The sequence below is a fragment of the Phacochoerus africanus genome, chromosome 2 (genome assembly GCF_016906955.1).
Source record: "Phacochoerus africanus isolate WHEZ1 chromosome 2, ROS_Pafr_v1, whole genome shotgun sequence".
Classification (NCBI taxonomy): domain Eukaryota; kingdom Metazoa; phylum Chordata; class Mammalia; order Artiodactyla; family Suidae; genus Phacochoerus; species Phacochoerus africanus.
The window spans coordinates 272,901,237-272,924,340 of NC_062545.1; the positions used below are offsets into that span (position 1 = coordinate 272,901,237).

The 23,104-nt window shown below is 59.9% G+C and overlaps 2 protein-coding genes across 7 annotated transcripts in view; one reads left to right on the forward strand and one right to left on the reverse strand.

Moving 5' to 3' along the window:
* NUP188 (nucleoporin 188) overlaps positions 1–3,252 on the forward strand; it is a 52,502-nt gene extending 49,250 nt beyond the window's left edge. For all 3 annotated transcript variants that reach the window (XM_047768624.1, XM_047768625.1, XM_047768626.1), the window contains 8 exons: positions 214–372; positions 637–774; positions 1,368–1,442; positions 1,527–1,757; positions 1,861–1,992; positions 2,265–2,338; positions 2,451–2,580; positions 2,664–3,252. In XM_047768624.1, coding sequence (XP_047624580.1) covers positions 214–372; positions 637–774; positions 1,368–1,442; positions 1,527–1,757; positions 1,861–1,992; positions 2,265–2,338; positions 2,451–2,580; positions 2,664–2,840 — 1,116 coding nt within the window. In that variant the 3' untranslated portion in view covers positions 2,841–3,252. The remainder of the gene's footprint in view (positions 1–213; positions 373–636; positions 775–1,367; positions 1,443–1,526; positions 1,758–1,860; positions 1,993–2,264; positions 2,339–2,450; positions 2,581–2,663) is intronic.
* A 900-nt stretch (positions 3,253–4,152) lies between these two features.
* SH3GLB2 (SH3 domain containing GRB2 like, endophilin B2) lies at positions 4,153–22,918 on the reverse strand. Of its 4 annotated transcripts, none has more exons than XM_047768628.1 (12): positions 22,660–22,810; positions 18,385–18,526; positions 17,549–17,677; positions 10,852–10,985; positions 10,492–10,584; positions 8,354–8,416; positions 7,245–7,394; positions 6,814–6,837; positions 6,299–6,388; positions 5,821–6,011; positions 5,252–5,492; positions 4,665–4,937 (listed from the first exon to the last, which is right to left on the reverse strand). In XM_047768628.1, exons 1-12 carry the CDS (start codon positions 22,720–22,722, stop codon positions 4,830–4,832), a joined length of 1,428 nt encoding a protein of 475 aa, XP_047624584.1. In that variant the 5' UTR covers positions 22,723–22,810; the 3' UTR covers positions 4,665–4,829. The 4 variants fall into 4 exon arrangements, with proteins under 4 accessions (XP_047624587.1, XP_047624584.1, XP_047624585.1 ...); XM_047768629.1 differs by having other exon boundaries at positions 5,911–6,011; positions 22,660–22,807; XM_047768631.1 differs by lacking the exon at positions 7,245–7,394 and having other exon boundaries at positions 4,153–4,937; positions 5,911–6,011; positions 22,660–22,918.
* Positions 22,919–23,104: the final 186 nt, after the last annotated feature.

The window sequence follows — 23,104 nt, forward strand, 5'->3', positions numbered from 1 at the left end:
CCAGAACCTGGGATTCCTGTGGCTCTGTCTAGTGCTGTTTCCTTGTCACTGCCACCTCCGGACCCTCACTGGCCCCGCCGGTGCCCCTTCCAGGAGGTTTCCCCCTCCCGGCAGCCAGGCTGCCTTAGCTGCTGGCCTGCAGGGAGGCCCTCCTGTCCCTCTCGGCTGGGCTCCTTGGCACCTGCCACCATCATGCCTGCCGTTGTGTCTCAGACGCCCAGCACCTCTCGGAAGTCCCTGGATGCCCCCTCGTGGCCGGGTGTCTACCGCCTGTCCATGTCTCTGATGGAGCGGCTCCTCAAGACGCTGCGCTACAACTTCCTGACCGAGGCCCTGGACTTCGTGGGCGTCCACCAGGAGCGCACCCTACAGGTGAGAGGCTGCCCGCATCTCGGGGGTCGGGGCTGTTCAGGGCTGAGGCTGGGGTCGAGGGATGCTGTACGGAGTGCCGGCTGCCCCAGGCCAACCTGCCAAGTCCGGGGCGTGGGCTGGGATCAGCTCAGCTGGAACCTCTTGGTCAGAAACCTTAGTCATAACGCCAAGCCACCTGGTGCCACCACCTCAGCGTCTGAGGGCAGGAGCAGGTGCGGCTGGTCCCTGTGTCACCTGGTCTTTCCCTGTGTCCCCCTGTCCCAGTGCCTCAACGCGGTGAGGACTGTGCAGAGTCTGGCCTGCCTGGAGGAGGCAGACCACACTGTGGGCTTCATCCTGCAGCTGTCCAGCTTCATGAAGGAGTGGCACTTCCACCTGCCCCAGCTCATGCGGGACGTCCAGGTGGGCCTCCGCTGCCATCCCTCGGCGGGTCTGGGGACACACTCGGGGGCGGGGCGCTGAGGGAAAGGCGGGCCTGTTCCTGGAGTGTGGGCTTTTTGCCCAGGTAGCACAGGGTTTGGTTTCACGTTGCTTCCTCCGGAAGGGCAGCCTCCTAGGCTGAGAACTTGGGCTCTGTCCCGTAGATTCCCACAGCTGGGAATCAGCCAGAGAGGGGCAGGGAAAGAACACAGCCTGGCATTTGCTGGTTGTGTGACCTTGGCCAGGTCACCTCACCGCTCTCTAAGCCTTTTTCTTCTGTAAGATGGGAAAGTCACCCCCACCTGATTTATTCACTTGGGACCTTAGACTGTGTCCAACATGCATCTGGGTCCCAGGGAGTCGGTCCAGGCCTCTGTTGATCCAGAGTTAGCACGTGAGCACGCTTGGCAGCAGTGGTGATTTTGAGCCTGGGAATGTAGGGAGGTGAGCACTGTAGGTGCTCTGGGAGCGGAGAAGCACGTTCTTGGCACGTGGAGCCCGGCTTGGGTGGTCTGGTCATTTGGCTGGGCTGCTGCCACAAGGACCCCCTCAGCCCTCCCCTGGGTTTGCTGTAGGTAAACCTGGGCTACCTGTGCCAGGCCTGCACCTGCCTCCTGCATAGCCGCAAGATGCTACAGCACTACCTGCAGGTAACCCAGCCCCACCCGCCACTGCCGCCTGGACCGCCTCACCCCTGGCTTCTCTGGGCTCCAGCTCTTGTCTCCTCCCTGCAGAACAAAAATGGGGAGGGCCTCCCCTCGGCCGTTGCTCCCCGGGCCCAGCGGCCCCCCACGGCTGCCCCTTCCTGCTCCTCCTCCTCCTCCAAGCAGCCCACGCCCGACACAGAGGCCGCGGAGCAGCGCGCCTTGCACGCGGTCCAGTACGGCCTCCTCAAGATCCTCAGCAGGACCCTGGCAGCCCTGCGCCACTTCACCCCCGACGTCTGCCAGATCCTGCTGGACCAGGTAGTGGCCCCAGTGCGCCGCTAAGGCGTGGCCGTGCCCCGCACGGCGCCGAGAGCTGCCCGGGCTCCGGCAGGGCCTCGACGGCTCTCGTCTCGCCTTGCAGTCCCTGGACCTGGCGGAGTACAACCTCCTCTTCTCCCTGAGCTTCACCACCCCCACCTTCGACTCGGACGTGGCCCCCTCCTTCGGGACGCTCCTGGCCACCGTCAACGTGGCCCTCAACATGCTGGGAGAGGTGAGCTGGCTCTGGGCGGGCCCGCAGCCCAAGTCGCCTCCCAGTCAGCCTTTCCCGGGCGCGACCTCGCGTGCGTTTGCCCAGCCTTCCCAGCCTGCTGCTCCTCCCGAAGCGAGAGCGGTGGAGCCCCATGGAAGGATGAGGGTGGGGGTCCAGTGAGGCAGCTCGCAGACTGCTTAGCGCAGGCCCGGCGGCGGCGGCGGCGCCGCCCTCGGGGAGGTGCAGCTTCCACAGAGACCTCGTTTCGTGTAACGCCTTGTTTCTCCCTCCAGCTGGACAAGAAAAAGGAGCCCCTTACCCAGGCCGTGGGGCTCAGCACGCAGGCCGAAGGGACCAGAACGCTGAAGTGAGAACGCCCTCCTGGAATTGGGCGGGGGCGGGCGGTCTCGGGCGGCCCGTTCTCTCGGCCCTCGGCCAGCCCGGCCTCCGCAGCAGCACCTGAACCCGCCTTCCTCCAGGTCCCTGCTGCTGTTCACCATGGAGAACTGCTTCTACCTGCTCATCTCCCAGGCAATGCGGTACCTGAGGGACCCGGCTGTGCACCCCCGCGACAAGCAGCGGATGAAGCAAGAGCTCAGCTCGGAGCTGGTAGGATGGGCAGCGGGCCTGCGGGAGGGGCGGCTGGCCTCAGGGCGGGGTGCGGGCCTCATCCGATGCCCTTTCTCTCGCAGAGCACTCTGCTGTCCAGCCTCTCCCGCTACTTCCGCCGGGGAGCCCCCAGCTCCCCTGCCGCGGGCGTCTTGCCGTCGCCTCAGGGCAAGTCCGCTTCTGTCTCCAAGGCCAGCCCTGAGAGCCAGGAGCCTCTGATCCAGCTCGTGCAGGCCTTTGTCCGCCACGTGCAGAGATAGGGCCGCGGCTGCCGCCCACCTACCACTCTCCACCAGCTGCTGGGTGGCTCTGGGCCGCGGGGGCACTGCTGGCCCCACGGGGCCCGTCTGGGGCTGAGAGCAGCCCGTCGCTCTCTTCCCAGAGGGGTCACGACTCCCCGCCCCCGCCCCCTGGAATTATTTTTGTAATAGATCAAGAGGTCAGCGGCAGGGGTGGGGAACCCCGAGCCTGCCACCTTCAGCGCTCCCCAGAGAGGTGCATTCCTCTCCTTCCACGCAGCACCCATTCCTGGCCAGGGTGAGGGGGGCCACCGTCATGGGCAGCCACGAGGGGCTGCGTGCACGGGTTTGAGAGTCTGTTTTCCATGCTGTTCTTGCAGGTTTTGGTAATACTGTGGTCTATTTATACAAATATTAAAATACTGTTTATAGACAAGCGTGTGCGGTATGTCTTCAAAGCCTAGGAAGGACTGGCCAGCTCTCCAAGCAACGGACCGTCTTCTCGGCCAGGGAAGCAACTTGGAGAAGGCAGGGTTTTTATTGACAGCCGCTCACTGACACCCTTCCCTTAGTGTCTGGGGGTTGGGGTGCTGGCTGAACACACACTGTCCCCTCCCGGGCCCACCCAGGTCTTGTCCCTCTGCCCCCATGTGTCAGCTTACCAGCTGGCCCAGCTTATCACTGGGTGTAGCCTTCTATTTATAGCTCTGCCTCCCTGCCTCTCCAGAAGCCCCGGGGTGGGGCCCACCAGCCCTTGGCCTCCTGAAGACCTAATCACAGCCCTCCGGGCCCAGCCTCAAGCCTTAATCTAAAAGCTGGCTGGTAGCCCAGAGCTACCACTTGACGTTTCCGGAACCAGACAGACCTGGGCCAGAGTCCCTGTGTGGCCAGCTGCCAGTTCCAGAACCTTCAAGGGGACACTATCACATCTCTTCTTCCCTCGTCTGTGAGGACACGCGGCTCCACGCGAGCGAGCTCAGCTCGGTGCTGGGCCCCGGGAAGCGCTGTCAGCTCCCGGTCACTCAAGCTGAAACCTACAGTCCGCTCCACTCAGCCCGAATTTAAGTCTGTCTTAGGAATAAAACGTCCGCGTGACTCTTACTACGGAGCTTCAGCGAGGGAAAAGCACCCCCTGAGCAGCACGGGGAGGTGGGCGGGCTGGGACGACGCACCTGCTGCTCTAGGGCCCCCGCCCCTCCGAGCTAGAGCTTCGGGAGGGGCCGCAGCAGGCATGCGGCTTGTCCTGTTTGTCCCCTTGCCACCCAGCAGATGTGACGTCTCCTCCTTCCTTCCCTGCCTGTGAGGCCCGTGACCCACCGGAGCCCAGGCAACGTGCACACGAAGGATGGTTTATTATGCGTCACTGGCTAGAGAGCAAGCAGACAGCAGAGTAAAAAGATCAGTTAAAAAGTGAGTGCAGAGAGGGGCAGGCTGCAGCCGCCACACTTGGCTCGCGCTGGGCGGGGAGGGTAGCACCGGGGAGATGCCGCTGTGGCCCAGCCCCGCCTCTCCAGCCGGGCTCCCCTCTGCCAGGGCTCAGCCAGAGGGGACAGCACCCGCTCCCCGGGCCTGCCGCGCATAGACCTACCTGCCTGCCTTTCCCCCTCGGCTGCTTTTGGCAACTAAAAGGCAGGCGCTGTCTTGCCAAGCCCGCACCCCATGGCTTCCTCAGGCCGTCCGTCCGCACGGAGCCCCGGGGGCCTGGGAGCTGAGGGCCGCCGCTGCTGCAGCCAGCACCCTCTCCTCAGCAGGAGCCGGCCGGGCTGGGGCGCTCAGGGACGCAGGCAGGTTGGGGGAGGCTCTGGAACCAGGTCAGAAGCAGGGCTGGGGGAGGGGCCGGGATCATTCAGCCTCCGGGGCCCCTCGCAGCCAGACGCCCGGGGGCGGGACGGGGTGGGGTTGCTCTCCCCACCCTGAGCAGCTGGGTCACCAACAGACGAGACAAGTGGCGGGGTCGCACCCGTCCTCTCCTGCCCAGGCCAGAAAGGGCAGGCTCGGGAGGAGGCCCGCTTAGCTGAGCAGTTCCAAGTAGGTGACAGGGACCTTGCCCTTCTTGTTGCCTCTCTCGCCAATGAGCCAGTCGGGGTCCATGCCGGGCAGGCTGTAGACAGTGATGAGCTGAGGAGGAGGGCAGAGCAGAAGCGTCAGGCCCCGGCCAGGGCAGAACTGGCCCCCGACCTGCGACCTCCGGGGTATAGGGGCACGACGCCTCCAGGGGCCGGAGCTCCCCCTGGCTGCCCTGCGCTGAGACTATGGAGGCGGATTCCTCAGAGGCAGAGCCACCCCTGCTCTCGCCACCCGTCCTGGCTCTACGCCCGGCCCTGGAGACTTGAAGCTGGTGCTGCAGCGTCTGCAGGCCCAAGGCCCTGGCGGCGCTTCCCCGGTGCTCCTAAGCCAGCCCTCTCCCACCCCCGGGTGGCACCCAGGCCCACCTCGTCAGCCAGCAGGGCCAGCTCACTGCTGTCGGCCGCCTCGTAGTCGTAGAGCACCCGGGCCTTCCGGGTGCCGCTGGCGGGAGGAGCCACCTCTTCCAGGCGGAGAGCGGCCTCCCCGGGAGGGGCCAGGCCAGCCCCCGAGGGCCCCACGGGCATGGTGGCAGCCGTGGTGGTGGGCGAGGTGCTGCTGAGGGGCGGGGAGGCGGGCTCGGTGGTGCCCACGAAGGTGCCTGGAAATCTGGAGAGGAGAGCGGGGGGGTACCTCTCAGCAGCCGGAAGCCATGTCCCAGTGGGAGCCCCCCCGTGCCCCGCAAAACGCCAGCTGGGCCCAGGGCTGCGGAGGCGAGGTGACCCCGCTACTTACATGGCTCCCTGGGAGCTGGCAGCATGAAGGGAGAGAAGCAAGCAAGGGGAAGAGTGAGACGCCCCCGCCGTTCCTGCCACCCCTGCGCCCCAGGCCGTCCCCCCCACATTCGCCAGAAAGCGCACCCAGAGGCCCCCGGGGCCAGCTCCCTCACGGGCGTCCTGACAGCTGCCTGGGCCCCGGGAAGGGTGAGCAGCCTCACCGGTCAGCAGCCCTCCACCCGCCCCGTGTGGCACAGGCCTTTCTGAGCGCGGGGCGGTCGGGGACGGGAGCCAGGGTCCCAGGCGGGCACCTGCCCAGCTGCTTCTGTAGGTCCAGCATGTGGCGGTAGCACTGGGCATAGTAAGTTGTCTGAGACTCGACGAACTCGTGGAGGCAGCGAAGGTGGTTCACCTGCGGGGAGGAGGCCCACGGCCGATGGCTGCCAGGGCACCCAACATCCCACCCCATCCGTCCGTCGGCTCGAGCCTCTGGCTCTTCAGGGTTGGAGGTCCCCACCCTTTGGGACTTGCTCTGTCGAGGCCAAATCCTGCCCTTACAGCAGGGGCTCAGGCAGCCCTGCCCCAGCTGCCTCTGAGATCCAGGGGCGCTCGCTGCCCCAGCGTGGACTAGTTGAGTGGGGACACGAGAGGCGACAAGAGGATGTGGGTGACAGGAGGAGGAGATGGGGCAGGACTCACGTGAGTGCTACTGATGCCCTCCAGCAGGAGACGGGTCACTTCGGCCTGCCGGTCAAACTCTGTCTGGGCCACTCGGAGCTCCTGCTCGGCCTGGGGACAACAGAGGATGAGCACCGGGGGAGGGGGGGGGGCCCAGCTTCCCCCCCAGCCGCCTTCCCCCACGCCCCGGAGGCCTGGCCAGGACCGGCCCCCTCTTCGTTTCTGGGGCAGACCTCACCTCCCACCTGGAGCCCTGACCCCTGGAGCAGCGACAGCCCCACGAGGAGCCCCCGGGGGCCAGTTCTCGGCCGAGCAGCCAGCTTGGGGGACTTTGTCTGGGCCTTTCACCCTCATTCACTTGCTCATCTGCAAACCCAACAAACCGTGGCCTCCAGAGGGCCCACCTTATGCTACAGGGCAGGTGGGAAGTGACAGGCCTGCCACGGGCCCGCAGGGGGGCAGAGCCCAGAACTGGAAATCGTCCCACCCCTGATGGCAACAGGTGCCTGCACCCCCTTCCCCACCCCCTGACTCACCTTGTCCACCTCGTCGTTCCAGAGCTGCAGAGACCACACAGGGCCGGTCAGCAGGGGAGGGAGGGGGGCAGCGGTCAGCAGGGGAGGGGCGGGGAGGGGAGGATGCTGAACCCCAGAGCCCGTGCCTGCCCAGCGGACTGAGACCCCAAACCCTTCTCACCCGCACTCTTCCCAACTCCCTCCCCATGACCCGACAAGGAGCTGAGGCTGGGGTGAGGCCTGGTAGGGGGGCGGGGGGGCACCGACGTCCCCATCTATCCAGTCCCACATGCCACATGCGGGGAGGGGGACAGCCAGCTGGGAAGTCCTGCTTGGGTTTCTCCTACAGTGCACACCCCAAGGCTCAGACTGGGGTCTCAAGGCTAAGGTCTCAAGGCAAAGGCTGGCGGGCTGGGAGGCAGGACTGAGTGACCCTGGGCCAGTCACTGAACCTTTCTGTCCTCCGGTAGAGAAAGGCAGCCTCGCGCCCGAGTCACACTGGGGTTCAATGGCAAAAGAAAAAAACAGGGCAGCCTCCACCCTTCAGGATATTTCTCCTTCCACTCGGCCCAGGAAGGGGGGCAGGAAGTGTCATCCAGAGTCTAAGGAAGAGAGACCCCCGTCCCCCACCACGGCTTAGGAGACCCGCTTCTCCTGCCCGCTGTGGGACATCTACCCTAAGACGGGACTCTAAGACGAAATGCAGAAAGCACACAAGGCCAGCCCTGTGGACTGGGGACAGAGAGGCCCCCCTCAGTGCCTTCCAGAAAATCACGACACGGGAAGCAAACTCCATGTGTCCAGGAGCGACCCAGCCACCGGGGCTGGTGCCCTAAACTGTGGTTCACGCCCCCAGGACAAATGACGGCACATGGCAACATGCTGGTGACAGATGGAGGAGGTCACCCACGCGGGGGGCGGGGGGGGGGACCGAGAGAGAGAGGCAGGAAAAGGCAGAGCGGAGGCTTCGACAGGCGTGATGATGGGCCTGTTTCCCCAACTCGACAGCTAAGAGCACAGATCTCAACAGGGCTGTGGGGAGAAGAGACCCCGAGGCCTCCGAAGTCTCCCAGCCCCGGCCCCGCCCGCCCTGGCCCCTGCGCCTCCGCCCCCCACCCCTGTAGGACACACCCCGTTCTCCAACTGCAGGGCCTTGGCCCAGGCTGCTCCTCCGCCTGCCCTCCCAGAGCCTTCTCAGGCCTCCGAGCTCTTCCACGACACCTGCAGAGGTGCCCCGGAGGCGGCTGGAGGGACAGCGCAGTCCTTGTCCCCCGTCTAGGGGTCTGTGACCTCAGGGAAGGCCAGGCGCTCATGGGTGGTGAGCAGGGGTGCCTCCTCTGGGCGGGGGCCGGGCAGGCAGGCCCCCAGGCCCCCAGGCGATGGGGCCGCTGCTGCCCTAGGTCCCCCGCGCTGGTCCGTGCAGCAGGCCGCTCTCACCTTCGCCCTTCGTGGGCACAGGGCCAGGGGACGGGCGGGCGGACCGCGGCGGGGCTGCAGCCCTCCCCGGGCCTCTCGGGACCTCTGTCTGAGGGTGGGAAGTGGGGTGGGGCGGGGCGCTTACCGCCGAGGCGCTGGCCGAGAGAATGTAATTACGCGGTCTAGTCTCCTGAAAGTCAGGCACCGTCTGGCGGGGAACAGAGTTCACGGGGAAGGGGGTCACGCTGGGCCAGGGCCTGGAGGCCGCCCCAGAGTCTCCCCCAGGGAGATGCCAGGAGCCCCCGGCCCCAGGGACGGGAGGCCACAGACAAGTACAGTATGGATGGAGCCCCTGCTCCCCACGGCCGCCGCCAACCACCTGGAGAGGAGGCAGGCTTAGGGACTCGGAGACCAAGGCCAAGTGGGTGGACACGCTGGGGAGCCCAGGAGAGCTGAGGCCACCAGGAGACAGCCTGCGGCAGTCACAACCCTTACCTCCAGGCAAGCCACAGACCAGGTCTGTCCCTGGCCCCGGGGTCAGGGCCCCAGTCTCAGGCCCCCAGTCTCACATAGATGCCCCAGGTAGACCCACCGTCCTCCAGACAAAGCCCGCCCGACCCCCGCGCGCTCCATCCAGACTGTCCGCACACCACGGCTCTCACTCCTGCGCAAGGACCAGCCCCGCCCCACACAACGAGGATGGACAGATGGATGCATGGATGGACAGAGTGACAGGCTGTCAACATTTGCAAAAAGCTGACTCACAGGCTCCAAGGCCCGGCATCCCCCCAGACCAGAGGCTACCCGTGGTAGAGGCTCTGGAGGGGAGACCAGCTGCTTGCAAACCGCCCCGAGGACGTCCCCTGCCCGGCAGTGCGGGCCGAGGCCGAGCCGGGCCACCCCGGAGCAGCACAGCACGGGGACAGGGATACTCACATCTCCCTCACACTGAGCCAAGTTACCCAAAGCAGGACGGAAAGGAACAAAAACAAAGAGTTAGTGAGTCCACAGCGCAGGCGGGAACAGGTCCCCCAGGCCCCGGCAGGAGGGGACGCGCAAGACCCTGCCCTCGGGAAGGGGTCCTGATCCGAGGGTGCGGGTGTCTGGGGGGGTGGGGGGCGCATTGCAGGGCCTGAGTCCACCGGGACGCCGCACCCGGGATGCCGGGTCCCTGCTCAGCGGGGGTGTCCTGGCGCAGCCCAGACTGGGGAAGGCGTGGCGCCGCTCCACTGACTAAGGAAGAGCACCCGGCCCGGCCAAGGCGGGGAGAGCTTGCTCCGGCCCAGGTACTCCGGAGGCAGCCTGGCCCTGAGTGACGGGAGACTGTCCTGTCCAGGTGACTTGATGCCATGGGTCCTCCTACTGAACCCCAAACAAGACTCCAGTGGCTGAGCCCCTGCCTCCCATCTGGATCCCACACAACCGGATGAGCTGAGACCTTGCCCGTGGCTCTGGCCAGAGGCAGTGCCCAGGTTCCACGGCCCCAGGAGGCCACATTGTGGGAGGGGAACATGGGGAGGGCTTGGGACTGGGACTCCAGGGCAGCTGGGAGCCCAGGCTGGGCCTGGCCTTCCTGGGCCGAGGTCCTGGGCGGGCACAAGAGCCAGTTTCCCTGGCACGGCCTGGATCTGACCTAGCGACTCCCTCCCCAGGGTGTGAGGTGGCCTTGAGGCCCCTGCACCCCTAGCAACCTGGCCACCTGCAGGCCCAGCCCTCTGAGGCCTGGCCTGGCCCTAGTCTAGTCGTCCCACGCTGTGTGGCGAGGGCCCGGCCAGGCTGAACGGGCCCGCTGGGGCCGAGAGTGAAGGGGAGGCAGGACGGCCCAAGCTCCAGCCGGGGTCGGGGCCTCCCTGAAGGGCGAAGTGGGGGCGATCCAGCTCCAGGGCTCCCCGCCCCGCCGGAGCGCTGGCGCAGCGTGGGACAGTTAGTAAGGGCAGCCATGCCCGGGCAGAGCCGAGCATTCAGGAGGGCAGGGCATGCAAGAAGGCTGTCTGCCTGGGGAGGCCGTGGGCTGCCCTGTGCCCAGGTCGGGGCCCTGCTGGTCCACCCACCCCATCAGTATCCCGGCCCCCAGAGGTCTGGGCCACCAGAGTCCCGCTGGGGGTGGGGGCAGAGAGGCGCGGCCTGCAGCGGTCAGCCCGGAGCAGCGCCCCCCCCAGCCAGGCCTCTCCAGGCAGGGACGGGGCGGGGCGGGGCGGGGAGGCCATGCCGAACACCAGGTCCCTTCAACTCCTCCTTGGCTCCAACCAGGGCCAGGGGGCAGAGGGCCAGCAGGACACCTACCGTGGCTTTGGCTTCCGCGGCCTTGGCCTTCTTCAGCCGCGCCTTGCAGGCATCCAAGTCCAGACGCCGGTTCTGGAGGAGCCGCCTCTCCTTCTGCGGGGGCGAGAACGGGGATCAGGGAGATGCTGGGCAGCCCTGGGAGGCCCCTGGCCGGAGCGGGATGGCGATGGCCACAGGGCCGTCTGGTCGACACAGGAGAACAGGCCCGGACAGGGGAGACGATCACGCCAGGCCCCTCGGTGCCCCCGGGCCACAGCTGGGGAGGCCGCAGGAGGGCGAGGGCCCAGCATGGGAGAGAGAGAGCCCGGGCTCGGCGGCGCTGAGGAGAGGGCCGCCAGGGTCACCAGCAAGGCCGCTCACCGAAATGGTCTTCCAGTCCCCTTCCAGGAAGTTGCGCAGGGGCGTGAGGAAATTGATGGAGGCCGTGTGGATAAAGTCCCTCTCCGCGGCTCCCAGGCGCTTTTCCGCTTCTGCCACCTTGATCAGCGTCTTCCCTGAGGGACAGAGGGAAGGGTGAAGAGGAGGGTGGCACTCTGGCCGCTGGGACCCCAGGAAGTAGGGGACAGATCAGACAGAGACATCCCAAGAGGCAAGAGCAGAATGGCTGGCCTGGAAACATGTGGAAACGCTACCCATCGATACACCCATTGATTGGGAACTGACAAATAACAGGGGGACAACTGACAGGCTACGAAGCCACCATCACCTTGACACCAAAACCAGACAGAGATGCGACCAAAAGAGAAAATGACCGGCCAATAGCTTTGATGAATATAAATACAAAAATTCTCGGAGTTACCGTTGTGGCTCAGCAGGTTATGAACCTGACTAGTACCCATGAGGATGCAGGTTCAATCACTGGCCTCGCTCAGTGGGTTAGGGATCTGGCGTTGCCGTGAGCTGTGGTGTAGGTCACAGGTGCGGCTTGGGTCTGGCATTGCCGTGGCTGTGGTGTAGGCCGGCAGCTGCAGCTCCGATTCGACCCCTCGCCTGGGAACCTCCATATGCCACAAATGTGGCCCTAAAAAGCAAAAAAAAAAAAAAACCCAAAACCCCAAAACTCAACAAAATATTAGCAAGCTGAATCCAACCACACATAAAAATAGATCAGACACACACACACACACACACACACACACACACACACACACAAAGATGAAAAAAAAAACCATATGCCGCAGGAGCGGCCCAAGAAATAGCAAAAAGACAAAAAAAAAAAAAAATAGATCAGACACCACGACCCAGTGGGATGCATCCCAAGTTCACAAAGATGGTTTGACATATGCAAATCGATCAATGTGATACCTCACATCGACTAAAGAAAAGACAAAAGCCACACAATCATCTCAACAGATGCAGAAAAAGCATTTGACAAAATTCAACATCCAGGGAGTTCCCACTGTGGCACAGTGGGTTAATGATCCAGCTCATCTCTGTGGTGTTGCCAGTTTAATCCCTGGCAGTGGGTTAAGCATCCAGCATTGCCAAGCTGTGGTGTAGGTTGCAGACGTGGCTTGGATTTGACCCCTGGCCTGAGAATTTCCATATGACACACAGGTGTGGCAAAAAAAGGAAGAAAAAAAAATCCACTCACGAAAAACCTCTTACCAAAGTAGGTACAGAGGGACTCTATCTCAACATGATAAAAGCTATTTATGACAAACCCATAGCCAATATAATCCTCAACAGTGACAAGCTGAAAGCCTTCCCACTAAAATCTGGAAGAAGACTGAAGTTTCCCTGTGGTGCCATGGGTTAAGGACCTGGCATTACCATAGCTTTGGCACTGGTCACAACTGTGGCTCAGGTTTGGTCCCTGGCCTGGGAACTTTTATATGCCATGTGTGCGGCCAAAACACAAATCTGGAAGAAGACAGGATACTCATTCTCACCACTTCTCTTCAACATAATACTGGCAGTCCACGCCACAGCAATCAGACAAGAAAAAGAAATAAAAGGTATCCAATTCGAAGGGAAGAGGTAAAACTGTCGTTACAGGCACATGACATGATACTTTATATAGAAAACTCTAAAGACTTCACATGAAAACTATTAGAACTGATAAACTCAGCAAGGTAGCAGGATATAAGATTAACATAAAAGAAATTGGTAGCATTATTTTTTGCACCAACAATAAAATGTCAGAAAGGGAATGTGAATAAGCAATACCTTTTAAAATCATACCAAAAGGAGTTCCCATCGTGGCGCAGTGGTTAACGAATCCGACTAGGAACCATGAGGTTGTGGGTTCGGTCCCTGCCCTTGCTCAGTGGGTTAACGATCCAGTGTTGCCGTGAGCTGTGGTGTAGGTTACAGACACGGCTCGGATCCCGCGTTGCTGTGGCTCTGGCGTAGGCTGGTGGCTACAGCTCCGATTTGACCCCTAGCCTGGGAACCTCCATATGTCACGGCAGCGGCCCAAGAAATAGCAAAAAGACAAAAAAATAAAATAAAATAAAATAAAATAAAAATAAAATCATACCAAAAAACAAACAAAATACTTAGGGATAAACCTGGTGAAGGAGGTGAAAGACGTACATGCTGAAAACTTTAAAACATTAATAAAGGAAATTGGAGATGATTCAGGGAGTTCCCCAGTGGCCTAGCGAGTTAAAGCTCTGACATTGTCATGGCGTGGGCTCATTGCTGTGGCATGGGTTCGATTCCTGGCCCAGGAACTTCCTTGTGCCATGAGTGTGGGGGAAAAAAGAAAGCTGATTCAAAGAAATGGAAAGCTATCCCATGGCACTGGATTGGAAGAATTAATATAGTTAAAAGGGCCATACTACCTGAAGCAATATACAGATTTAATGTGATTTCTATCAAATTACCCATGACATTTTTCATAGAACTAGAACAAATAATCCTAAAATTTACAGGGAACCAAATTGCCAAAGTAATCCTGAGGAAAAAGAATAATGCGGGAGGCATAATAAACTTTCCAGACTTCAGACAACACTACAAAGCTAAAGTAATCAAAACAGCATGGTATGGGACAAAACCAGACAAAGGGATCAAAGAAACAGGACAGACAGCCCAGAAATAAACCTATACACCTATGGTCAGTTAATCTTTGACAGTGGAGGCAAGAACACACAATGGGCAAGGGGTGCTGGGAAAGTTGGACAGCCACATGCAAATCCATGACGTTAGAACACATCAACACACCCTCACACCACACACAAAAATAAACACAAAGCAGCTTAAAGACAGGACACCATAAATTCCTAGAAGAAAACATGGGCGAAATAGTCTCTGACATAAATTGTACCAATGTTTTCTTAGGCCGGTCTCCCAAGGCAACAGAAATTAAAGCAAAATAAACAAATGGGATCTAATCAAACTTACACACTTTTGCATAAGCTTTCATTTTGTTTTGAAACCACACACAAAATGAAAAGACAACCAATGGACTGGGAGAGATTATTTGCAAATAAGGCTCCCAACAGGAGCTCCTGACATGGCTCCGCAGACGAATCTGACTGGCATCCATGGAGATGCAGGTTCGATCCCTGGCCTTGCTCAGTGGGTTACGGATCCAGCGTTGCTGTGAGCTGTGGTGTAGGTTGCAGTCGCGGCTCAGATCCCACAGCGCTGTGGTTGTGGTGTAGGCTGGTGGCTACAGCTCCGATTCAACCCCTGGCCTGGGAACGTCCATGTGCCGTGGGTGGTGCAGCCCCCAAAGACCAAATCATAATAACAACGATGCTACCCACAAGGGATTCGTTTCTCAAATACACAAACAGCTTGTGCAAGTCGACGACCAAAAAACTAACAACCCAACGGAAAAATGGGCGGAAGACATAAGTGGACATTTCTCCAAAGACACACAGGAGGCCAAGAGGTAGGTGAAAAGATGCTCGACACTGTTCATTATTAGAGGAAACCTTATCAAGCCTACAATGAGGTACCGCTTCACGGCTGAAGTCTACGAATAAGAAATGCTGGAGAGGATGCGGAGAAAAGGGAACCCTCCTGCAGTGCTGCTGGGAATGTAAACGGGTAAAGCCACTAGGGAAAACAGTATGGAGCTTTCCCCCAAAACACTAAAAACAGAGCTGCCACATGATCCAGCAATCCCACTCCTGGACATAACCATGCAGACAAAAATATAATTCAAAAAGATACATGCCGCCCCCCTCCCCAGTTCATAGCAGCACTATTCACGATAGTCAAGACATGGAAAGAACCCAATGTCCTCCGCCAGCTGAGTGGATAAAGACAGTGGGGCACTGGAGTTCCCGTTCTGGCTCAGGGGAAACAAACCCGACTCGTATCCACGAGGATACGGGTTTGATCCCTGGCCTCGCTCCGTCGGCAGCCACGAGCTGTGGTGTAGCTCAAAGACGCAGCTCAGATTCCACGTTCCTATGGCTGGGGTGTAGGCTGGCAGCTGCAGCTCCAATTCAACCCTCAGTCTGGGAACCTCCATAGGCCGCAGGTGTGGCCCCCCCCCCCAAAAACAAACAAACAAAAACCACAATGCAGTACATATATGCAATGGCATACTACTCAGCCATAGAAAAACTGAATCAATGCCATTTTGCAGCAGCATGGATAGACCTAGAGATTCTTATACTACGTGAAGTAAGTTAGAAAGAGAAGGACAAATATGATATCACTTACATGTGGAATCTAAAATACAGCACAAATGGAGTTCCCGTCATGGCTCAGCAGAAACGAATCTGACTAGTATCCATAAGGATGCGGGTTCGATCCCTGGTCTCATTCAGTGGGTTGGGGACCCAACATTGCCATGGGCTCTGGTGTAGGTCACAAACGTGGCTCGGATCTGGCGTTGCTGTGGCTGTGGTGCAGGCTGGCAGGTACAGCTCTGATTGGACCCCTCGCCTGGGAACCTCCATATGCCACGGATGTGGCCCTCGAAAGACTAAATAAATAAATAAAACATGGCAGAAATGAATTTTTTCTTTTTGGCTACCCCAAGACATACTGGAGTTCCTGAACCAGGCAGGGGTCAACTCCAAGCCAGAGTTGCGACCTACACCACAGTACCAGATCCTTAACCCACTGTGCTGGGCCAGGGACTGAGTCACATCCCTGCTGCTGCAGAGACGCCATCGATTCCGTCACGCCACAGCAGGAACTCCCAAAGGAACCTTTATGAAAAAGAAACAGACCGAAAGACAGAGAACAGACTTGCGGGTGCCAAGAAGGAGGGGGGGAGGGGAAGGGCGGAGAGCGAATCTGGGGTTAGCAGATGCCAACTACTGTATACAGAACAGATAAACAACAAAGACCCACTGTACGGGACAGGGAATGAAATTCAATATTCTATGATAAGCCGGAGTGGAAAAGAATATAAAAAAAAAGCATGGAAATATGCATAACCGAAACACTTTGCTGTACAGCAGAAATTAAAACATTGTAAATCAACCGTATTTCAATAAAAACATTTTAAAGATTAACAAAATAAAAAATAGGAGGTCCCATCGTGGCGCAGCAGAAACGAATCCAACTAGGAACCATGAGGTTTCCGGTTCGATCCCTGGCCTCGCTCAGCGGGTTAAGGATCTGGCGTTGTCGTGAGCTGTGGTGTAGGTGGTAGACACGGCTCGGATCCCGTGTTGCTGTGGCTGTGGTGTAGGCTTGGCAGCTACGGCTCCGATGAGACCCCGAGCCTGGGAACCTTCATATGCCGCTAGTGTGGCCCTAGAAAAGGCAAAGACAAAAAAAAAAAAAAATCATTTCCAGACTCTGGAAACTGACCAAAGGCAAAGAACACATTGAGAAGCACTTACTGAAGCACTTACTGGACCTCCCTAAAAACAATGGAGTCTGTGGCTTTCGATCCCGGGGTGCCAAAGCTCTGTGATGCTGCGGCTCTTGCAGGGCGGGGCAAGCCCTGAGGCTGCTGACTTGACTTGGGCTGGAACATGGAAAAATCCAGGGGGATGCAATTGCAAACAACAGAGAGCACAACGGCAAATTACCAGGAAGAAGGCCAACATCACCGCTGCATGAAGTTGCAACAAGCAACAGACCTGCCAGAAATTTAACAGGAGCCCTGGAAAAGGAGACAGCCCTAGGGGACCTTGATAAACTCCAGATCTCTCTGGTGGTCTGGAAGGCCACATGTGGGTCTAGCACGCCTGGGAGAGGTGGAAGAGAACCCCAGCTCTCAGTGCATCCTTGTCTAAGAGGGAGGCTTTGCACACTCACAAAGTGAAAACGGGGCAGACGCGTAAACTGCCTGAACTTTGAGGGTGTTCCCAGCCCACTCACAAATTCATCAGCAAAGCATGAACGATGCAGGATGTTTGAGCACAATCTCTGATTCATCACTGGCTGACACTAACATATGCAACCCCTAGGAAGTCAGGCATATAAACAGAGAATGGAGTTGCTGTTGCGGCTCAGTGGGTTATGAACCTGACTAGTATCCATGAGGTTGGGGGTTCAATCCCCGGCCTCATCAGCCGGGTTAAGGATGCAGCGTTGCCATGAGCTGTGGTGTAGGTCCCAGATGTGGTCTGGATCCCGAGTTGCTGTGGCTGTGGTGTATGTAGGCCAGCAGCTGTAGCTGGGAACTTCCATATGCTAAGGGTGCAGCCCTAAATAAAAAAAAAAAAAAATTAAATTAAAATTAAAAAATCAAGCTGCAGAATAGTACACACACTCTGATCCCATTAATAAATACACACAAACCAAAACCAGTCAAGGGAGGCGTCTGTTATTTACTCTATTTTTGTCTCCACAGAGTCGGGTTTTTTTTCCTTTGGCTACGTCTGACGCGTATGTTACTCCCCAGGCCAGGGATCGAACCTGCGCCACAGCAGCAACCCGAGCCGCTGCGGTGACAACGCTGGAGCCTTAACCTGCTGCAGCGCAAGGGAACTTTTACAAGGTTCCACAGCTCAGAGATGTGACGTGCCTGCCTGAGGTCACACAGCAGAGCTGTTTACAAGGAGAACGAACACAGGTAGCATTCAGATAATTAAAGCCAACAACAGACAAAGGAAGGAAAAATGTGAGGTGGGAGGAAGGTGAGCACTGGCGACCGTGACCCTTGACCTCGCCCTGGGGACCTGCTCACCGTAAGGAGTGGTGGGCCCCAGCTCGCTGGCCGCCTCTGCCATGTACTGAGCCAGCAGCTCCCCGTTGGTGACCCGTGAGGGCACCTTCCTGTCCAGCTTCTCATACAGGAACTCCTCCACTCGGGCACCTGTTGGGAGACAGCAGCCAAAGCCCAAGGCTGAGAGCCATGGTGACAGAAACGGACCCAGACCAGGGCCTGCCCCACAGGGGTGCCCAGCCAAGTGACTTCCAGAACATTCTCTGGCTGACGCCCACTACAACCCTGTGAGACCAGCACTTGACCCTCTGGAACCTTTCACTCCAGAGAGGAGGAGGCCATGGCTCAGAGACGTGAAGTGCCTGCCTGAGGACACACAGTGGCTGAATGACAGGTCTGAAGTCCAGGCCCCGCTACTTCTCCCTCATTACAACACAGACTTACTGAGCATAACATGAGCGGCGCCAGAAAGCTCTCGGCACACTCACTAGGCTCACAGCAGACTGCCAGGCAGACAAGCTTCCTGACCCAGGGACAGCCCGGGTCCCACAGGCTCTCTTGCAGGGGCACCTGTGTGCTCTGGGCTTGCGTGTCACTCTCTCTGGGCCCCGCTGCCTTCTCTCTGGTGACCTGGCTCCCGTTTCTCCTGCCTCTTCTCCCCATTGTGTTTTCACTTCCAGGCATTTCTTCACCTCCTCTGTGCACAACTCAGCATTGCCGCTGCCCCAGAGAGCACTCCGGGGAGCCCAACACCGAGGCTGCTGCTTCCTTTAACCCCCACAGCAAGTCCCCTCTGCCGCCCAGGCCTCCTGCCATGGCTTCCTGTCTCTCGCCCGGGACCAGCTGTGTCCACTTACTGGGGTTGGGCTGCAGCAGCACCTCTGTCTGCCTCAGGATTTTCTCTGTCCAGTTCTTGGTGCTGTCCGCCCGGGCCAGAAGGTTCTCGAAGTGGGCATCAAGCTCAGTCTTCTCGGCCTGGCCAAATTTCTCCTCTGTGAACTGTGGGGGAAGCACCCGGGGTGGAGGGCTCAGAGGGTGGCCAGGAGGACTGCCCCTGCCCTGCCATCCACCCCTGCCCCTTGGCTGGAACTCAGGCCCCACGGTCAAGAAGCTTGCTCTGCCCCTGACCTGCTCTGTGACCCTGGTCAAAGGACAACTGCCTGGGCCTCAGTGTGTTCCTCTGTGAAAGGAGGTGCTTGGGCTGGAGTTTGGGGCTCGGATCCCCTCTCCCCCCAGACAAACATCTGAACAAAATCAGACCAACAACTTAGGGTGCAAGGAGCTCTTGGGAGCCCGTCCTTAAGGGGCCAGGCTGACTCTGAGGGAGCGCACTTGGTAACACGTAAGTGATCAGGGAACAAAAGGCACAGAACGGGGTCTCGGCTTATCAGGAGGGTCCACAGGGAGCTGGGGGGGCCACAGGGAAGGGAGTGCCGGGGGAGTGAGTGGGGGGAGCCCGGGTTCCAGAATCAGAGGGACCGGATTCAAGTCTCAGTTCTCATAAACTGTGTGCCCTTGGGCAAGTGGCTTTGCCTCTCCGAGCATCAGTTGCCTAAACTGAAAAACGGGGACAACGGGGCATAGCATCTCCCTCATAGGTTGTGAGAACGAAGTAAAAACGATGTGGCTAAGACCTGAAGCCTAGGGTCTGGGAGGGAGTCTGCGTTCGGTGTAAGTGCTGGGGCTGTTAGGAGCTGATGGCAGAGATGGCTCGGGAGGCAGGGGAGCGTGGGGGGGAGGATGGCCACACGGCTGGCCTCCGGTCACCTGGTGCAGTGGATGGGGAACCCCGCTGGCTCATCAGGGCCAACTGTCCAGGGCCCAGAAAGCTCGGCAGCCCCGCCCCAAGGCCAGGAAGGGACCAGGATGCCTCAGGGCTTCCCCTTCAGAGCCATGGGGGCTCCCTAGGAACAACCAGAATCCGGCCCACGTCCTGGCCGCTCTGATCTCCAAGGCCTTCTCCAGCCGAGGGAAGGTCACACAGGCCAATAGCAAAAGGGTGAAGGCCTGCAGGAGGAAGGCCAGTCCTGACCACAAGAGACCCTGCTGACTGCATCTGTGGCCCGACCCTGCGCTCAGGCCGGGCAAGTGTCCCATTTCACAGACGATGCCACTGAGGCTGAGCGAGTCTGGTCATCAGGGGCTGGGGGTTCTGGAGGCCCCTCCCAGCCGACGTGGCAGCGATGAGTCATCCAGAGGCCGAGGCCAGCCCCGGCTGCAGGCACGTCAGGCTGCTCCAGCTCAGCAGCCATCAATTATGCATGGGGGCTCCGGTTTCTCTCGGCAGGGCTGGGTGGGCCAGGGCTAGAGCCCGTGGCTCCCCACCTGGGAACCTGCTGCTCCTGGCCTCCTGACTCTGCTTCCTCCTCACGTTGCCCAAAGTGGGGCCTCCCAAGAGCAGGGCCGTGAACAGGCCTCGCCTCACCCGGCTGCTTCAGAGGGTGGCGTTGGCACCGTTTTCCAGATGAGAACGTTGAGGCTCGGAGGCCAAGTCCCCTCTCTGGTCCTGAGTGTTTCCCCCAGAGGACGGGGCTGACGGGCCCCACCTCACAGAGCACTCGGCACGTGCTTCGTTCTGTGCTCAGCACCCAGTAGAGGCCTGATAAATGTTAGCTGAGGTTGTCATATTAATTAAAGGTCCCCCTCAGTCCCTTCTCTGCTCTCAGGAACCATCCAGGGACCTTCTGACCCTGACGGCATCACCACTAAGATGTAGGCAATCGGTCCCCCTCGGCGTGCACCTCGGCATTTTTGCTTCTTACAAAGGTTAAGGGCCGCACTCTCCACCGTGCCACCTGGCCACTTGTCCCTGGCATCACACATCCACCGAGGTTCAAAGTCCTAACTGGACTTGCCCGACATCTTGGCCGTGGCTCCCACATCCACGGCTGCTTGCCTGGCTCGGATGGTGACGATGCCACAGGCTCCCTGGCTTTTATTATCATTTCTCCTTCCACTTCTGTTACTAACATTGCAATTACTATCAAGAGCATGAGTACTGGCACCGCCCACTCCCACCCCCGTAGCTACCTTGGGTTTTTCTGCCTGGGCGCCCTTAGCCAGGCTGTTCCCATCATCTGGACCAAATATGCAAACCTCTCTTGACTCTCTAGGACTGAGAAGCACTCCTGGAAGCCCCCATGCCAAAGGGATCCTGCCTCTGAATTGTCATCACCCCAGCTGGGGGTGAGGTAAGGCTCTTAAAGGTGCCCCTGGTACATGGAAGGGCTGAGCGCTCACCCAGCGTGTCCTGGGACCGGGCAAGGTGGCACCTACGGAGAGGAGCTGCCAGGCGTTGATAATAACCGCCCCCATGCCTTCTGGCTGACTCCTATCCCAGGGTGGACTGGCCTCAGGAGAGTGCCCTGAGTGTGCTCTCTGGCCCAGGTCACATTTCAAGGCCCTGTCTTCTCTGGCAGCCACCCTGCCCCATCCCCGCCAAAAGGAAGGGCCCAGCGCTTCAGAGGCTGATGCCTGTGGAGTCCGAGGCTGCTCCCTGCAAGATGGGAGCAGCAGGGGGTGGGCGTGCAGAGCCAGAGAAAGCCTCTATTTATAAAGCTCCCAGCTCCCTCCTCCACCCTGGAGGCTAGGGCCTGGGCACTTGCTCCCACTCCAGTATGGGCCACCCACTGGGCCTGCTCCCACCAGGCGACCTTAGGCCACAGGGCCCAAGCCTCCCCACATACCCCAGGCTCTGCAGGCCTGGCCAGATCAGGTGCTAGGGCCCCACAGTTGCAGGAAACTGGCAGATCAGGTTCTTACCAGATGTGGGAGATAAAGTGGTTGCCATACCAACAGTGGGGAAGATTTTTCGCTTTCTGGATGAACTGGCACTAGCCAAGGGGCTCCAGGCTCCTGGCATCCCCAGTAGGGTGGGGGTCACCCACAGGACTTAGAACATGGAGCAGCAACCCCCCCAGGGCATTAATTCTCAACGGATACTGTGCTTTCTAGTAAACATGGGCACATGGGCTGGACTCTTCCAGAGAACCAACAACCAGGCCAAGGACAAACAACAGGACCTGTTCCCGGAATGCTGTGACTGCAGCCACCCTTGGAGGCAGACATGGTGTGACACCCAATTGACAGAAGGGGACAAGGCGGTTCCGAGAGAAGTGACTTGCCCCAAGGTCACGTGCTGCACGGGTACAACGCTAACCACGTTACACCAAGAGTGACTTACCTTTCGTGTGCACGTCCATGCAGAGTGCCTGGGACAGGGACACCTCCATGCTGGGAGGGTAGGAGGATTGCTAAGGCCATTTTTCAGATTGAAAAACTGAGGCCCAGTGAGGTGGAGCCCCCATCACCACCTCAAAGTCACAGGAGGGGACACCACACCCACAGCTAACTCCTGGTCTTCGCCATTACAGGAAAAGCTGCCTTAGTTTCTCTCTTTGTCCCTAACAAGGTGGGTAGGACTTGTTCTAATCTCAGCATGGCAGCTTCCCCCAAGGAGGGCATGGGAGCCAAACCCTGGCCCTTTCCCCATCCCCCCAGGCCCAGGGACATAAGAGGAAGCAGGCCTCCCAGGGAGCAGAAAGGAAATAATCCCAGACTTTCTGGCTTCCGGACTGACTATCCAAGCGTGCAAAAGGGGCCTGAGGGAATCAGAACCACCAGCCCATTGCACAGGTGCACCAGTGAGGCTCAGAGAAGGGGTCAGGGAGGGTGCACGAGTCCTTGGGCCTGGAACTCGGGCCTCCAAACGCCTGCTGGGAATCAGAGTCACTGCTGAGCAACGGCAGGAAGGCAAGGGCCGCCTGGTGCCCTCTGCCCTCCTCAGAAGAGCCCCCACCGGAGCCGGGGCAGACAGACACCAGGTCAGCGGATAACCCGGCCAGCCGGCCGGCCTGTCGAAATGGTGGAGGCTGACGCCTCCCCGCCAGGCAGCAGGGCCGAGGCCCGGCTCATTCCCCGGCCCCGGGCCACGCTGAGGGTGCGGCCAGTGTGGCCGGCCGCCCCGGGCTCTTTCTCGCTACTGGGCAGCGCAGGAGGAGGAGGGGCGGTGGGGGGCTAGGGCGACCCCCGCAGCGGGGAAGGGGCGGCGGCCGCGAGGGCCTTCTCCCGTGGCCCGGACTCTGCTGCTGGGGCGCCTCCGGCCGCTCGGGGCCCAGGGCGCACGGCCTCACCTGCACGGCCCGGGTGAAGAAGATGCCCGCGTCTGATGCCAGCTTCTTCATGTTGAAGTCCATGGTGCTCCGCAAGGCCGGTTGTGCCCGAACCGAGCGCCGCCCGACAGCCTCCAGGCCCACTGCCGCCGCCGCCGCCGCCGCCGCCGGCCCGCACCGCGCCCACCTGCTGCCGGTGCGCCGGCCCTACGCGCGCCAGTCCCAGCCGCCGCCACCGCCGCCACCGCCGCTACCGCCGCTGAGCCTGCCGGAGCGCGCAAGGAGGGGCGCGGGCCGCGGGGGAGGAGCCGCGCTGAGGGGGCGGGGCAGGGGGCGGGGCGGGAGGGGCGGGGCGGGGCGGTGGAGACCTTGCCCAAGGCTGTTCGCGGCTGCCCCCTGCAGCCCGCCGGGATTTTATCCTCTCTTGGTTCCTCGTCCTGTGCCGGCCACTCCAACCCCCGCTCCC

What these genes read in the sequence shown, in the direction of transcription:
- SH3GLB2 (XM_047768628.1), bottom strand. Translation starts at nt 22,722, where the DNA reads ATGGACTTCAACATGAAGAAGCTGGCATCAGACGCGGGCATCTTCTTC. An exon ending in CTCTACCGGAGGACAGAAAG is followed by an intron (nt 6,838 to 7,244) that starts GTTCAGTGACTG and finishes TGGTCTCTGCAG; the next exon opens with CTCTGGAACGACGAGGTGGA. An exon ending in GGAACGACGAGGTGGACAAG is followed by an intron (nt 6,389 to 6,813) that starts GTGAGTCAGGGG and finishes TGTTGTCCCCAG; the next exon opens with GCCGAGCAGGAGCTCCGAGT.